Source organism: Halichoeres trimaculatus, unplaced genomic scaffold (genome assembly GCF_033239565.1).
Source record: "Halichoeres trimaculatus isolate MK-OKI-2021-1 unplaced genomic scaffold, fHalTri1.1 fHalTri1_scaffold_10, whole genome shotgun sequence".
NCBI classification, from domain to species: domain Eukaryota; kingdom Metazoa; phylum Chordata; class Actinopteri; order Labriformes; family Labridae; genus Halichoeres; species Halichoeres trimaculatus.
This window is the reverse complement of record NW_027437187.1, coordinates 23,265,291-23,279,528: the sequence shown is the minus strand read 5'-3', so window position 1 is coordinate 23,279,528 and position 14,238 is coordinate 23,265,291. Positions and strand designations below refer to the sequence as shown.

At 37.7% G+C, this 14,238-nt stretch overlaps 1 protein-coding gene across 2 annotated transcripts; it reads right to left on the bottom strand.

Annotated features, from left to right (window-relative positions):
• Positions 1–5,336: 5,336 nt before the first annotated feature.
• On the bottom strand, positions 5,337–11,345 carry prpf18 (PRP18 pre-mRNA processing factor 18 homolog (yeast)). 2 transcript variants are annotated; one of them, XM_074678520.1, is made up of 11 exons: positions 11,184–11,345; positions 10,743–10,820; positions 10,375–10,401; positions 8,999–9,100; positions 8,803–8,916; positions 8,272–8,418; positions 7,998–8,066; positions 7,420–7,560; positions 7,255–7,326; positions 7,020–7,175; positions 5,337–5,938 (listed from the first exon to the last, which is right to left on the bottom strand). In XM_074678520.1, the coding sequence occupies exons 1-11, from the start codon at positions 11,247–11,249 to the stop codon at positions 5,858–5,860; spliced, it is 1,053 nt and encodes a 350-aa protein (XP_074534621.1). In that variant the 5' UTR covers positions 11,250–11,345; the 3' UTR covers positions 5,337–5,857. The 2 variants fall into 2 exon arrangements, with proteins under 2 accessions (XP_074534621.1, XP_074534622.1); XM_074678521.1 differs by lacking the exon at positions 10,375–10,401 and having other exon boundaries at positions 5,341–5,938.
• Positions 11,346–14,238: the final 2,893 nt, after the last annotated feature.

Below are 14,238 nucleotides of genomic sequence, written 5' to 3'. Positions count from 1 at the left end.
CTTATCAATCAGCTGATCGTTCAGCTGAGGAGTGCGTCGTCTGCGCTCCTTGCGCTGCAAGTGGAGTTGTTGCCACAAGGGGCCAGGGCTCTCTCTCTCTGTGTCTCTCTCTGTCTCTCTCTCTTTCACTCACACACACACACACACACACACACACACACACACACACACACACACACACACACACACACACACACACACTTAACAGTGTCAGCACAGAATGAGCTGTTCGATCACCCAGCACCCTGCGCGTAAAGGTTTGAGTCCATTGAATTTCTGAGAGTGCCGGGACTTTAAAGAGCCAATAGAAACCCAGCTGTGGACATGTGACATCCAACGGATGCTCCAACAGCAAACTGCAGGAGCTGGGACAGTCTGACTCTGTATCACTCTAACAAACTATCGATTTGCTGTTGCTAAAACAAGAGAGGTCGATTTCTCTCTCTCTCTCTCTCTCTCTCTCTCTCTCTCTCTCTCTCTCTCTCTCTCTCTCACACACACACACACACACACACACAAACACACACACACACACACACACACACACACACACACACACACACACACACACACACACACACACACACACACACCGTTCTTGTCCTCCCCTGTCGTCACTGTCTTTTTCATGTTCTTGGACGGGATGAAACTGATATATAATGTCGTTACTCTGAAACACGTGTAATGACGAATAAAGCTATATTGATTGATTGATTGATTAATTGACTGACACGTGTATACAGACAGGGGCAACAAATCCCGTTGTAAAATCCCAAAAGGCTGATTACATTAGACGACTTCTTCTATTTTTCTAACAATTATATCCCAGTAGGATGTGGGCGCAAATGCTGGGGAGCGAAGAAGCTGACAAATCTGATTGGACAATGAACATCAGCAGAATTAGACAGAGAGGATGTCAAAGAGCTGGACGCCATCCTATCATGTGGTTATACTTCTGCCCTTTGTTTCTTTGCTTTCTTTTCTGGACGAGAGAAAGCACTTATCACAAACACTCTTCCCCATGGGGATGGCTCTTCAGGAGATATGAAAAGACGGTTTTCAGTGAAGCTCGCTGCTACAGGAAATTATTTCAATGGACCATAGAAAAAGGCAGAACAGAACAGAATAGATAATAATGCAGGGTTTTTTTTTCAACTTGTTCCTGGGCTGTAATGTAGGGGAGGACGGGGTTTGTTGTCACACTTTTTGCTCAACATCAAAACATCTTTCAATGGTCATTCCTACATTTAATTAAAGCTTTGGTTGATATGGGTATCCATCCCATTTTCCATGTCATCGTAACAAAGAGGTGATTAACTATCGAAGACGCTCCAACACCGGTCAGTTGGTTGTCGACACCTGTGACAACAACGCCATCAAAGGATGGTTGTCATACACTATGGGGTTGTTAGTCACATTCCTTTTTTTAGTCAGACAAATCTTGAAAAAAAAGAAAGCAGAACTAGATTTGAAAGTTTAATTGCGTTGTCAAGTTGATAAAAAATATAACTTCATTCATTGTAACACAAAATGAACAAGGAACATAACCAGGAAACACATCTTTAGGCCAGCCTGTATATAACATACAAATGTGACAACGCCCCCCAAAGTAACAACCAGCCCCAGCTGGAATTTCTTGCTAGCATCAGAACTAGCAACTGTGTAACAACTGGTTATTTAGCTAATAACTATCTAAACTAAAGCGTTTCCATTATACTTTTAAAGGTAACAGGCCCTTTGTTATATACCCACTGTGTAAAAGCCCAGAAGAAAATAATGAGGAGCTGAATGTTTACAATAAGACATGAAAAACACAAAAAGTCGTCTCACCTCAAGTCCAGCTTTCTTACTCCAGAGAAGATTATGGTGAGCTCTGATCCCAATTCTGTAAATTTCCGTACCAGGGTTATGAGAGACAGCGCCCTCTGGTTGCAAGATATAATGTGTGTGACAACCAGCCCCGGCTTCCCCTGCTCAGTGTATCCTGTACATATTATACTTAAAGAGAACTTGTGTTTTAAAAAAGCCTGTCAACAAAATTTACCATTGATTGAATCCTTTGTGTTATCTGTTTATTTCTATCTGTCTATGAAATTAAAAACAATTTCCTTACTCTTTCCATGCTTTACTTCCTGAAGCACAAGTCATGGAAAAATTTGACCTTTCAGCCCTGTTTACGCAAAAAGCAACTTTTAGGATTACGATGACATCGGTATATAAAGCTGACTCCTGATAGAGACCCAACCTTTATAAGATACTGACAAAGAGGTTTATTTATTTATCTCCACATCTCTGACAATGACCAGCGAGTGAAAGGATACTAGGTTGAACTGAAACTGCTTGTCTGAAAGTGAGAGTAAACACACACACACACACACACACACACACACACACACACACACACACACACACACACACACACACACACACATAACCAAAGAGAGAAAAAGGGAGAGGTATCAGTGTGACACACAACACCAGCAAGTGTTTTCCACCTCTGCAGGTGCCTGGCAACGATCATACCGTCCAGCCACTTCAGATGAAAGAGAAATGAGGCTCTAATTACAGTTAAGACCAGCAATCTGGCAGGTAACCATAGACGAGACATTTTCAAGGAAATGAATGGAAACAGGTCGCCTGGAAACAAAATGATTCGCTGAAAACCGCCATAACAGATTGGTCAGGTTATTTTACTTTTATCTAAGAGATAGCAGGGTAAAAACAATTGTGCAACAAAGTATCTTGGCTCGGTGAAATACTTTCTTATTTGATGTATCATTTAAATAACACTAAATACTCATTTGCTTTGATTTCATGCAAATACATGCAGATACACAGAAGCTATGATTACAGTCTTTTCATGAAGCTCAGGGGTTTTAATGATACTTAGGGGATCTCACGCACACCCTGATCTGACAAAGGGGCACAAAGAGCAGGTTTTTGTCAGCTTGCTCACATCTTATAACTAGGCTACTAATGAGGCTCTGTGTAGATCTGAGGTCATTAGAGGAAAATGTATCTGGCACACATAGAATGAACACAAACCCTAATTGTTTTCGTAGAGTTCATGCTGTACATCGACATGTACATAAAGTTCTGGCAAGAGGGGAGGGGCTGACAATTTTGTGGGGAATTGGATGAGCTCATATAGAAAAGCCTTTCCTTGCATCAAAATGCAACTGTCTTTATCTAACCGTATTGTCATACAAAGACGCAAAGTCCAACCTTGAAGAGACAAAAAAATAATATGTTGTGCTTTAGAGTAGTGTGGTCGGGTTGACTGTGTTGGAGTTTAAGGGATAGAGGCTGATGCAATGAGAGGTGGACAGTCAGAGACAAACACTTTAACAACTATAAATAATATTGACCACAACGGTTCAGGTATGTGTACCATTTACAGAAACTTCCAATCAGGTCTAATACACTGATCTATGACTGATTTATGGTGTATACTGTGAAAAAAAAGATAAATAAATAAATAAAAAACAATATTGTTGCTCAGGTGATGTTTGTTGGATATTCATTCTAACTAAATACAATTACTGTGACCTTAATATGCAGTGCTTTTATCCCTTGAAGTTGAGTAATAAATTCTGATTTAAATGGTCACTAAATGCTCCTCATCCAATCAGATAATATGGAAAGGAAAAACTGTTGTATTGTTATTTTCAGTCCCAATCATAAACTAGACAATAACTTCAGGCTGTTGTAAGGATCTTTCTGTAGCTATGAATTTTGCTCATTTAGACAAAGTGATATGTATTGTTTCCTTGTAGAGCTTGTCCTGTGGTACTTTCAAGCGACAACCTCCGGTCTTAAAACAGGAAATCAGCACAGGAGTGTTAAGAATTGCTGTTCATAGAGTGCTTGAAACTGACAGCAGGAGCACATACACACCAATTTAAAAAGACTATCACTGCAGCATAATTTAATAAACGTAAAAAAACAAACAAAAAAAAAAAACATTTTGGCTTTTTCTGTCTTTAAAAAATCTCTATTTCTGAAGATAATATACTTGTTCAGGCCAATTAAGGTTGTTCTGATTGAAAGATGAGCACACTGTAGCTGAGTGACACCACAGACTGAACTTTTTTTTTTTACTTCTACTTTTTTATTATTTGTTCCTTAGATGTTGTTACCAGTGTGAAACAAAACTATGGGTTAGGACTTTGGCTGGCTTTCTTTAAGTCCAGCTAACAACAAAGTCATTTCTCCCTTTGCTCAATAGTCTTGAATACTTTTTTCTCCTCTTTCTTTGTATCAAAAAAAGCACAACAAAAGTCTGGGACATCAGAGGAGCAGTGTCCTTTGTTCATTATTAAGAGTAATCACGTTTTTTATTTGGCCATCAATTCAAGGCCGAAGCAAATGTCAAGCTGACATTGACTTTACAGATAAGACTGGACAAAAGCCAAAATAGAAAGTAAACTTTATCTCAAGGACAGTGAGAACTTTTGTTTCTGGAGGATGAATAAAATAACCTCTGGAGTTTTATTATCATCAGATTTAATATCTATTAGTCTTAACAATGAGGGTAAACAACTGTCTCGTTTGATGACTGTGTGTTAGATTGGGATCCTGAAAGTGGTCTTTGGTTCATGGTCCTGTGCACTAAGTGTCAACCCTGACGTTCAGTCTCAAGCAGTGATGCATTCAGAGCTGACGGACTAAAACTGTGTGCTGACGTGGGCTCAGGCAGCTGAGAACACTATAACACCACAAGGAACAGATCAGATCGCCATGGTAACCCAGTATAATAAGGTCAGTGTGTGACGCTGGATGTTACCATCTTAGCAAACCACAGGAAGGTTCCATTTGAAACCATTTTCTACAAACCTATTCTTTTGGATGGCTCTACAGACACGTATTTACAAGATGTGATTTGATAGAGCTGTTTTTATGATGTGCTCTCCTGCCTGTACTCCCTTTCAGCTTGTCACCGGTGTGGTGTGTTATTTTCAGACTTTTAGGTCAGTCAGGTTCAGATTTGTTCTTCTTCAGCTGAGCTTTGATGCTGATTTCAACTCTTAAATGCAGGAAAAACACATAGTCACATCATCTTGGGGCCTTTCTTGCATTCTTTGTAGTTTAAGTAGTTTCAAAAGTTTCTGAAGCATGTCATGGCCCACTGACAGAGAATAATCCAATTATAAAAAAATGTTTCCCTGCAGAGACAGGCACTGGCAACAAAACAAAACCATGCTGGCTTCATATAGTCCCATCCAGCAGTCCAGCTGCAGGAGACAAAGCAACAAAATCTCAAGAATTACAAAACAAAAATGATATTCACGAGAGTGAATTTGCTTTCAGCACAACTCCAACAGTTGGTGTAATAAAACAAAACTTTATTTTCTCACCAGTCAGCAAAGAGACTCATTGATATGTTCAATGATTTGCTGAAAGCATTTAAAGCAAAAAATACCAACATTGATTTCTGTCCCCCAAAAGAAAAGAAAATTGTGACATCACAGGTGTAATAAAACTTACACATCCTGACTCCCTTGGCAAAGTACATTTTTTGTCCGTCATCAAAATAAGTCTTAGAAAAATGCAAGTTATCCTATCTTTGCTGGACAAGACTAGTGGTAGATTTAGGCAGCGTTGTTTGGACACATCAGAAAAGTCATTCCCCTGTCTGACAGAGTTTATCTGATACTCAAATGGCATGGCAGGGGCAGCTATTTGCAGCACGCTACAGATGACAGAATGTATCCTGTTTGAACAATGTGTTTTCTCAGACAGTTATCCTTTAAGAATGTAGATGTATATATTTAAAAACCTTTATTTACAAGATTGTAAAAGATTTTCTTTACAACTTCCTCTTCATTTACGCCTGTTCAAGATGTTCCATCTGAAATTAAAGAGCATTGTACTCGACACACTTGGATGGATCCGTTGTGAAGTGTTTCTGGCAAATAGTCATCAGCCTCTTTAGTCCCTGTAGAAGGAGAAAAAAATGAAAGACCAGGCAGAGTTAGCAAAGTAATTTCATCTTTTTTAATACACCTGTTTTTAAAACTACTTTAACATTCAGGAATCTAACTTGCTCAACAAGTAGGGCTGGGACGATACTGTTATCAAGAATCAATTTTATTATGATTTCTGGGGTGATTTTTATTTTGCTTTTTTAACACCAGACCATGGTAAAAAAGTTAGATGATGATGATGTCTACAGACTATATGAGAAACCATAATTTTCCATAAAATGTACATGATGTGAGTCAGAGAGAAACAATTTACCCTCTGCTACAGAAAAGTGGTAACTTTTTTCCAATCCAGTTTATAAACAAAGACTGAAATGAAGATTTTGAATTTGAAAAAACAACAATTTTTTGACAAGAATCCTAATTTTTATATTGTCAACGAAAAAATCCTGATATATCATATTTTGATTTTTTCCTCCCACCCCTATTAACTACCTGCTCACTGTACATTATCCTTTACTTGATGACTACTAGAAACTAGTGTAAAAGAGTAACAATGCTCAGCTTGACACTCAAACTCACACCTGACAAAGAAAGTGTGAGTCGCTGTTGTTTCTGAATAGAATAATGCAGTGAAGTTTGTGAACTCTACATGCCAAATGGCCAATGTGTGGGAGAGCTCATGATTCACAGTATGTGGGAATGAATGAATGTGTCTCTAATTTAGTTTTTCCAAACTTCCTCAGAAGGCCAAAAAAATTTATGGAGAGATTCAGAAAAAGTAGTGCAACTTTTATTAGACAGAAAAATATCAGGAAACTTCTGATTTGATAAATTAACAACAAATAATGTAATTCAAAAACTTGAATAATGTGAGAAAAAGTCTCTGATGTTATCAATGTGAACTCTTGTGACAATGTTAGTATCTAGCTGTTAAATGTCAGGTCAAGGTTTCATTTATCTCAAAGACATAACAAAACTGTTGCAGATGATTAATTCTTTCAGTGTCAGGAAGATAGTCTAGTTTGTATTTGAACTTGGTAGTCACCCTTCTGGACACAATTTGAAACTTTCGAAGGTATAAGGTAGTCTTACCTGGATGTACTTTCTCTGGGTTTCATCGTTCAGAACGTGGGCCACATGCTTGGAGAAGATCTTTTCTCGTCCAGTACGGGCATGGATACCCACCATTGTCACACCAATAGGCCAGGGAGCATTACCAATAGCCATCTGCAGATAGGCATCGTTTGCCTGCACATGTTTAAAAAATGTTAATAAATTTAGAGGCTTACACAGTCAGATAACACCATTTAAATAGTTAATGACATACCTTCACATATTCTCTCTCCAGCATGAATTTAATAATGTCTGTGATTGACTCTTTGATGTCCGCTGGTAAACTCTATAATACAGAGAGGAATCACAATTTTAAAAACAGGACTTAACACAGACTTTTAACATGCTTGCAGCTTGTTTTGATTTCCCTAAATGTTACCTTCCTCTGGAGCTTCCTAAAAAGAGGTTTGAGGTAGGACTCAGTCTGTGAATGGGTTGCACTGGCCAGTTTGCCCTGAACACTTCGCTTCACATGGTCCTCTCGACTGTTCAGATCTTTGGCCCACACACCAAGAAGAAACTGGAATATAAGAGTAACAATTATTAACAGCTATTCTAGTACACTGATTCAATCAAGCAACAAAAAAAAACACATCTGTAAGAAGCATGTTTTGTATCTCTATTTTGTGATTTGCTTTGTTAGTGTTTATCAAAAAGTATATAAACCTGTAAAATCAAAACTGCAAGCAGATATCAGTGATGCCTCTAACAGTGTAAGAGTTCATCTACAGGTACACAAAATCATATAGGAGTTTAACTTTTAAATTGAACTAATAAAAGGAATTAGCTTTTCCGTGGCATTTTAATAAACCAAGGTGTACCTATAAGAATAACTAAAGACAGTTAGGTATGTGAACAGTAAACAAACACATAAAAGTAGCTCCAGTGGTTGAATATCCATTTTTTACCCAATAGCTCCCTCTAGAACAAAAACTCAGCATTGCATTTTTGCCTTACCCTCAAAAACTTGTCAATAACATCCTGGTCTCCGTGGTCATCTCCTGTGCCAAGTGTTTTGCCAAGAGCCTGTTGATTAATTTAGATGTTATTGATTAACTTTTTTCTTTTTTCTTCACCCTAGCACCAAAGCAAAACATTTATCACCATCGACAAAAACCATGATAAAAACCAATCAAATTCTGCAGCTTTAATTGATTTTTGGAGGGCAACATCAAAACAACTTTCTGGTGACTGCAAATTTACTAAGCAATAACTTTGCTATACAAGGTACCTCCAGTTCTTCTATTGTGGTGTTTTCTTCATGCACTTTCAGGTCATGCTGTGTGTCCAGTTCTCCTGACTCTGTTCCTCCAACAATCTCATTTAGGTACTGCTGGTCGATCTTGTCCATAGCAGCCTTTAGATCGTTTCTCAAACCCTAGACATAAGTCAGACATTGGAGAGTGTCAATCAGCGATAAAGCCGAAAAAAAAAAAAAAAAAAAAAAAAAAAGCACGATAACAACACATATATGACAATTATGTTAAAAGAAAATAGACCATTTCTTTTTCACAAGCACTGTGATAAATGGTTGGCAGGGCTTTTCTGGAGCTAATTTAAAAGTAAGAAAGCTAACTCTACTGTGGCGCCTATGTATACAAACAGCTCAAGACAGGTGAAAGGTAAAGTAAAATGGTACTGAGACACTTAACATGACAAAGATGTTTTTCAATGTGAACCTTAATTTTTAGATTGTTGAAGAGGCTTTCACCATCATGTTTACTGGATGATGTTCCCCATATCAAGACTTGTTCAGCCGTACCTTGTTTACTTCTGGGGTCAGGATCTCAATTTTCCTGAGTCTCTGGAAGGCATCATAGTCCGACTCTCCAAATAATCTGATCGGTTCCCCTCGTTCTCTGAGCCGTCTAATAACCTGCACAAAAATGTTGATAAGAAAGACAATTCAAAACTGTAATATGGAAGAATAAAAACCATGTGATATTGTGCCGTCTCACCTCTTGTCGCGACAGTGTCATTGGCAGCTTTTCTTCTGTTAGTTCCAGCTCCAACACTGGGTTAGCTGAGGTGGAAGGCTCATCTTCTTCTGCATTATCAATCTTTAAAGCAAGAGGGAATAAAGGATGAGTACTGATGTTATTGGATAGGAACTTGAGGTAATATACATGTCCAAAGTTTACAAATGGGATAACAAAAGTATATGAGAGAAGTCTTCAGGACAAAAGCAGATGCTTGTCACTATTACTAACAAGATTGCACACATTTCCATCCCTTTCTTACCTGTGGGTCCTCAAGTAAGTCAAGTTACCCTTTTACTTACCTTGTTTGTGAAAATATTAATAAAGGAGGAGGTAACTATATCAAGGCCATAACTTGTATTTAGTGAATTCTAAATGTTGGCTGGCCAGCCAAAAGCCCAGCAGAAAATTATCTTTGATCTTCCACCATAAAATGAATAAAACTCTGCTACCAGATCATGCTGTCTCAAGTTCATGCATCCCGGCACTTTTAGATTGTGATTTTTTGCACACAATCTAAAAGAACAAACAGGAACCGATCATAAAATGCCTTCCACATAAACAATGGGCTTTGCTCAAATAAAATAGAACACTGCAGATGTGCAAAAACCATAGGCTGAGGTGTCTGTTGTTTTAAAGTTGCAAAAGTCAAACAAAAATGCAATTCTCCCAAGAGAAGCTGCTACAAGGCAATGCATACTGGTGACAAGAAATAAAGAGAAATTAAATGTTGGTATGAATAATTAAGCTGCTGTTAAAGAATTTTTGCAAAATAGGAGTTGCAGCATCTTGAAGTTATTTGATTTTCAGTTCAGTATCTCATGCTGAAATCCACACCATGTCTGTGCCCCACTTTGGCCTCGAAACACATTTTCAAAGTCCCCTTTCATTTTTTTGATGCAAATGTTTAAAGAGATTAAAAATTGTTCAAATAACTAGTCCAGCATATAGCCCTTATGTCATAGTGCAAGTGTCCACAAACAAATAAAATAATACATATCCGCAAAGATGGGGTGTGTTAAAAATGCAAAGCCACACCACAGAGTTCTTTTTTTCACTGTTTAATTTTACAAAGCAATAACTCATTCAAGTAGCTCCATCAATGAGTTAACCTCTCAAACACTTACTAATTGCTTAAGTCTAATGTTGGACCAAAACACGTAGCTCTTATATAATTTTTACCACCAAACGATAGATGTCGCTTTCTCCACACTACGATATTTTCACCATGATGTTGCTGCTTTTACTAATAACATTTAGAAAGGGTGCCAAAGAAGCAGGGGCATTTGGGGCACAGTGTGTTATGATCTTATCTCATGCATCCTGCCAGCTACTTTCACTGTGCATTCCCATACCTGGCTCTCAGGAGTCTCTCGCTGAACCTACAGATGCAGGCAGCAGAGGCAGGTTGAGGGAAAACAGCACAGCAAACACAGACATTAACACTATTGGACACCTAAGAATCAAAACCTGACCGTATTTAATTTTTTCCAAAAGATTTAAATTGAGGATAAGTATATCAGGCTGTCATGAGATAAAACTGAACTGAGGAAAGGCAAACATGGGTGTTTTGGTAGTATCAAGTGTGTGTGTGTGTGTGTGTGTGTGTGTGTGTGTGTGTGTGTGTGTGTGTGTGTGTGTGTGTGTGTGTGTGTGTGTGTGTGTGTGTTGGAGAATTTTACAGATAGAAAAGAGGGTGAAAAAGAGAGTTATTGATACGAACCTTGTATCCACATCTTCTGAAATAATCTTCCTTTTCCTTTTGAGCAAGCTCTGCCCTTTTGAAGAATTTTTTGGATTCCTGAAAGCACAGACAAAATCAAAACATTTCAGACTTTTGGATTTACTTCATGCATGGCAATGTGAAAAAAAAATCATACCAGGTTTTTTTCAGAAGCGTGAATGCATGCATTTATGATGATAGTAACGCAACGCAGCTATGATCCCACCGAGAAAACGCTAACGGTATTAAAAATGAGTCACGTCAATGGACTTAGTTGTAAACTTCTCTGCGTAATTTAAGACTTTATCAATATTCTATCAACACATGTAAACAATTTTCGATTTTTCCAGCTTGGATATTTAAATCACTATGTTAGTGAATGTTTAGCCAACGGGCTAAGCTAATCGGCTAACAAAACAAACAGCGTGATCAGATACTCACGCCAACGAGCTGCTTTTCTTCCATAAGTTTCCTTTTCCTCATGATCTCGGCTTTCAGTATATCCATTTTTAAGGGCAAAAAATTCCTCGCTACTATTCAATTTCAGGAAAGTAAAGTGTGTAAACACGCAGCAGGTATTGTAACTGAATGTCTACACCGGAAAATAGTCGAATGAATTAAATTTCCTTTTCCTTTCTTTCAAAATAAAATGCGGAAAAAAACAGATGGATTATTAAAGACGGATGACACAATACAGGACAAATTATCTAGAGACCGACTTATTCGTAAAACAACAACAAAAAGGTTTTGATATCCTTTAAAATTCCATATGATATACTTTAATTACAGTTTAAAATGTATGTGTTTTTGAGAATGAGGATGCTTTTGAGACCTCTAAAGCTGTTTTCAGATTTAAGTATGTAAACACTTAATACACAGTGGTTTACTGAGGAAAACTCTGAAGCTCTGCTTTTTTAAATTTATTTTTATTATTTTTCTTTTTAATAAATTCAAGATGCTATGAGGAGGATCTGTTTTAATTGCACTCCCTCGCCACCTTGTGGCCCAGAGTCTCCACACACTGTCATAAATTACTTTTAAGGAGGTGTGTGTTTGTTTTGGACTTAAACAGAGATGGATTGAAACAAATTTTCTTTGATCAAGACAACTTTTACTGGATACAACGCACCGAGGTAAGGTATTTATCAGTACAGTTACATAGCGCTAAGGTTTGAAACATGACATTAAGCAAATGTTGTAGCAGCTGGCTATATGTTAGCGACATTGGCAGCCCAGTGCTCCGACACATCTGTAGGCTAATGTGACAACAAGTAAACACCGTCAGTTTGTAAGTAGTTTTGTAGCCGTTTATATTACGTGCAGCTGGCAGTTCGGTGCTCTAAGACAAGTCCGTGATGTGTGATGTTAATGTTAATGTTGTTAAAGGCATGGCCCCTTTCCAGAAAATCTGATGGCCACCCCAGTTATCTCAAAATCTTAAAGTGAAATTCGAGCTTTGCCTTTTTAGAGACCGGACCTAGACCAGACCATGGTAAATTTATATATTTTGGCCATGTTAAAACAGAGATACTTTATAGCCTAGTGTGCATTTCAGAGAGTGGTACATTTTTGTTTTTTGGCACTTCTAGTTGTTACTTTTGGACAAATATCTTCTTTGGTTCTTTAAAAGATATGCTAAACAGTGCCTCTTTCTGTTCTCCTGGTGTTCTTGTGCTGCTCATCCTGTTTTTGTCATGCACAGGTGTTGATGGCAGCTAGTGGACTATTGACTGTATTTGTCCTTTATTATCATGGCATTTAGTATTTGTTTTTTGTTTTTATTTATGGTAAATGTCATGACGTGTTTTGTGTGCATGAGTGGACTGTGCGAATGGTGGCATAAGAGTTTCCCCATCGGGAATCAATAAAGCTATCTTATCTTATCTTATCTTATCTTATCTTATCTTATCTTATCTTATCTTATCTCACTGCCTCTGATATGTTTAGTAGCCATTACTACGACTTCTCTCTTCCCAAAATCCCTGTCACCTATAAGACAGATGGGCAGCAAGAACTAGTAGCCTCTATTACAGGGTTCATCACTTCCTGTCGCTGGTGTTTTTTTTTAAAATTACACCCAAAACACCAAAAAGAGACTTAACAGTTAGCTCTAGCGTCCTAGCGCATCCTTCCATCCCCATGCCAGCTCTCACCATCTATCATATAGATCATATACATCATACATCATATGCATAGCCACCAGCAGAACAACATCCCAACCCAGTCAGTATTGTGACATTAAAAGGACCCAGGCTTTGTACATGTGAGCTTCAGGAAGTGACAGCAATGATACTATCTACCATACATCACTGCTTCCAATGCCTTGAGCAGCAGCAAGCAAAAAGGTGAAAAATTTGTGAAAGGATGTCAAAAGACAAGGAAAAGGCGGGGCTAGGACAAGGGGTCTCTCTGGGCTGTTTTGTTGATCCAGGCTCATCTTTTACCAAGTTGCACAATTTCAAATTTCATGTAGGGGTTTGTATAAAGCAGTAAAATGAATTAGTGACAAATCCACAAAATGACCTGAACTGTTTTAATACAGTATTTTATTCAATTAACTAGATCTGGTTTTACTTATGCTTTTATATTGTGTCTTATATATGTTTTTATGTACATTTTTTTGTATTTTAGTGCTGTCTGTCTCTTGTGCAGGTAGGCCAAAGCCAATTTTCCACTTTGGTGGACAATAAAGTAATATTCTGTTCTATTCTATTCTATTCTAAAATCTGTTTTATTGATAATTTAACATCCCTTTATTTATTTCATTTATTTAGATTCTTAAGTGCATAGAAGCTCTTGTTTTTACTATTTCAAAAAAGTTGTGATCAGTGGGGTTAGATGACAAAGATTCAATAAATGCTACGTATGTAAAGGTATCTTTTGTGTCACACCTGTATAAATCAGTCAGTGGACCACCCCAGTCAGTTCATTTTCAGTCCAATCCTTGGTACCCCACAACACTATCTAAAATCCAGTCCTAGGCCGAATCTCCATGGAATGTTTTCTTTTTGTTGTTGTTTGTTTGTTTGTTTAATTCCCCCCAGAGTTCTGAATGTAAATATGCATTCAGCAAATTTTGTCTGTGACAACATTTTGGCATGAGGACTGACAGTATTTTATTTACATTTTTGGACCTATTACGTTACAAATACCTATTAAAATGACAAGAACACGTCATTTTAAAATTGATGCTGCATTAAAAATGAAAAACAAAACAGACAGGCAATGTTAAAGCATTTACACACAGCCCAGTAAGCAACAGCACTTAGGTATAGTCATCTACGCACTATAGTCAAAAGTAAAAAGTGGTCATTGGACAGTATTCGAAATATAAAACAAAAAGCTAAAATACCACTGGAATAAAATAAAAGACCTCGAGAAAGTTAATGTTTGCAGTGTTTTTCCTCTAAGGCCAGCCCTTTGTGAGGACACCACAGTGGCAAATTTCTGACTCGACCTTTTTAGATGAGAACATACCATCAGGTGGCGCAAAGGG

What these genes read in the sequence shown, in the direction of transcription:
- prpf18 (XM_074678520.1), bottom strand. Translation starts at nt 11,249, where the DNA reads ATGGATATACTGAAAGCCGAGATCATGAGGAAAAGGAAACTTATGGAA. An exon ending in TCAGAAGATGTGGATACAAG is followed by an intron (nt 10,402 to 10,742) that starts GTTCGTATCAAT and finishes CTGCATCTGTAG; the next exon opens with GTTCAGCGAGAGACTCCTGA. An exon ending in TTAGGAAGCTCCAGAGGAAG is followed by an intron (nt 7,327 to 7,419) that starts GTAACATTTAGG and finishes TCTGTATTATAG; the next exon opens with AGTTTACCAGCGGACATCAA.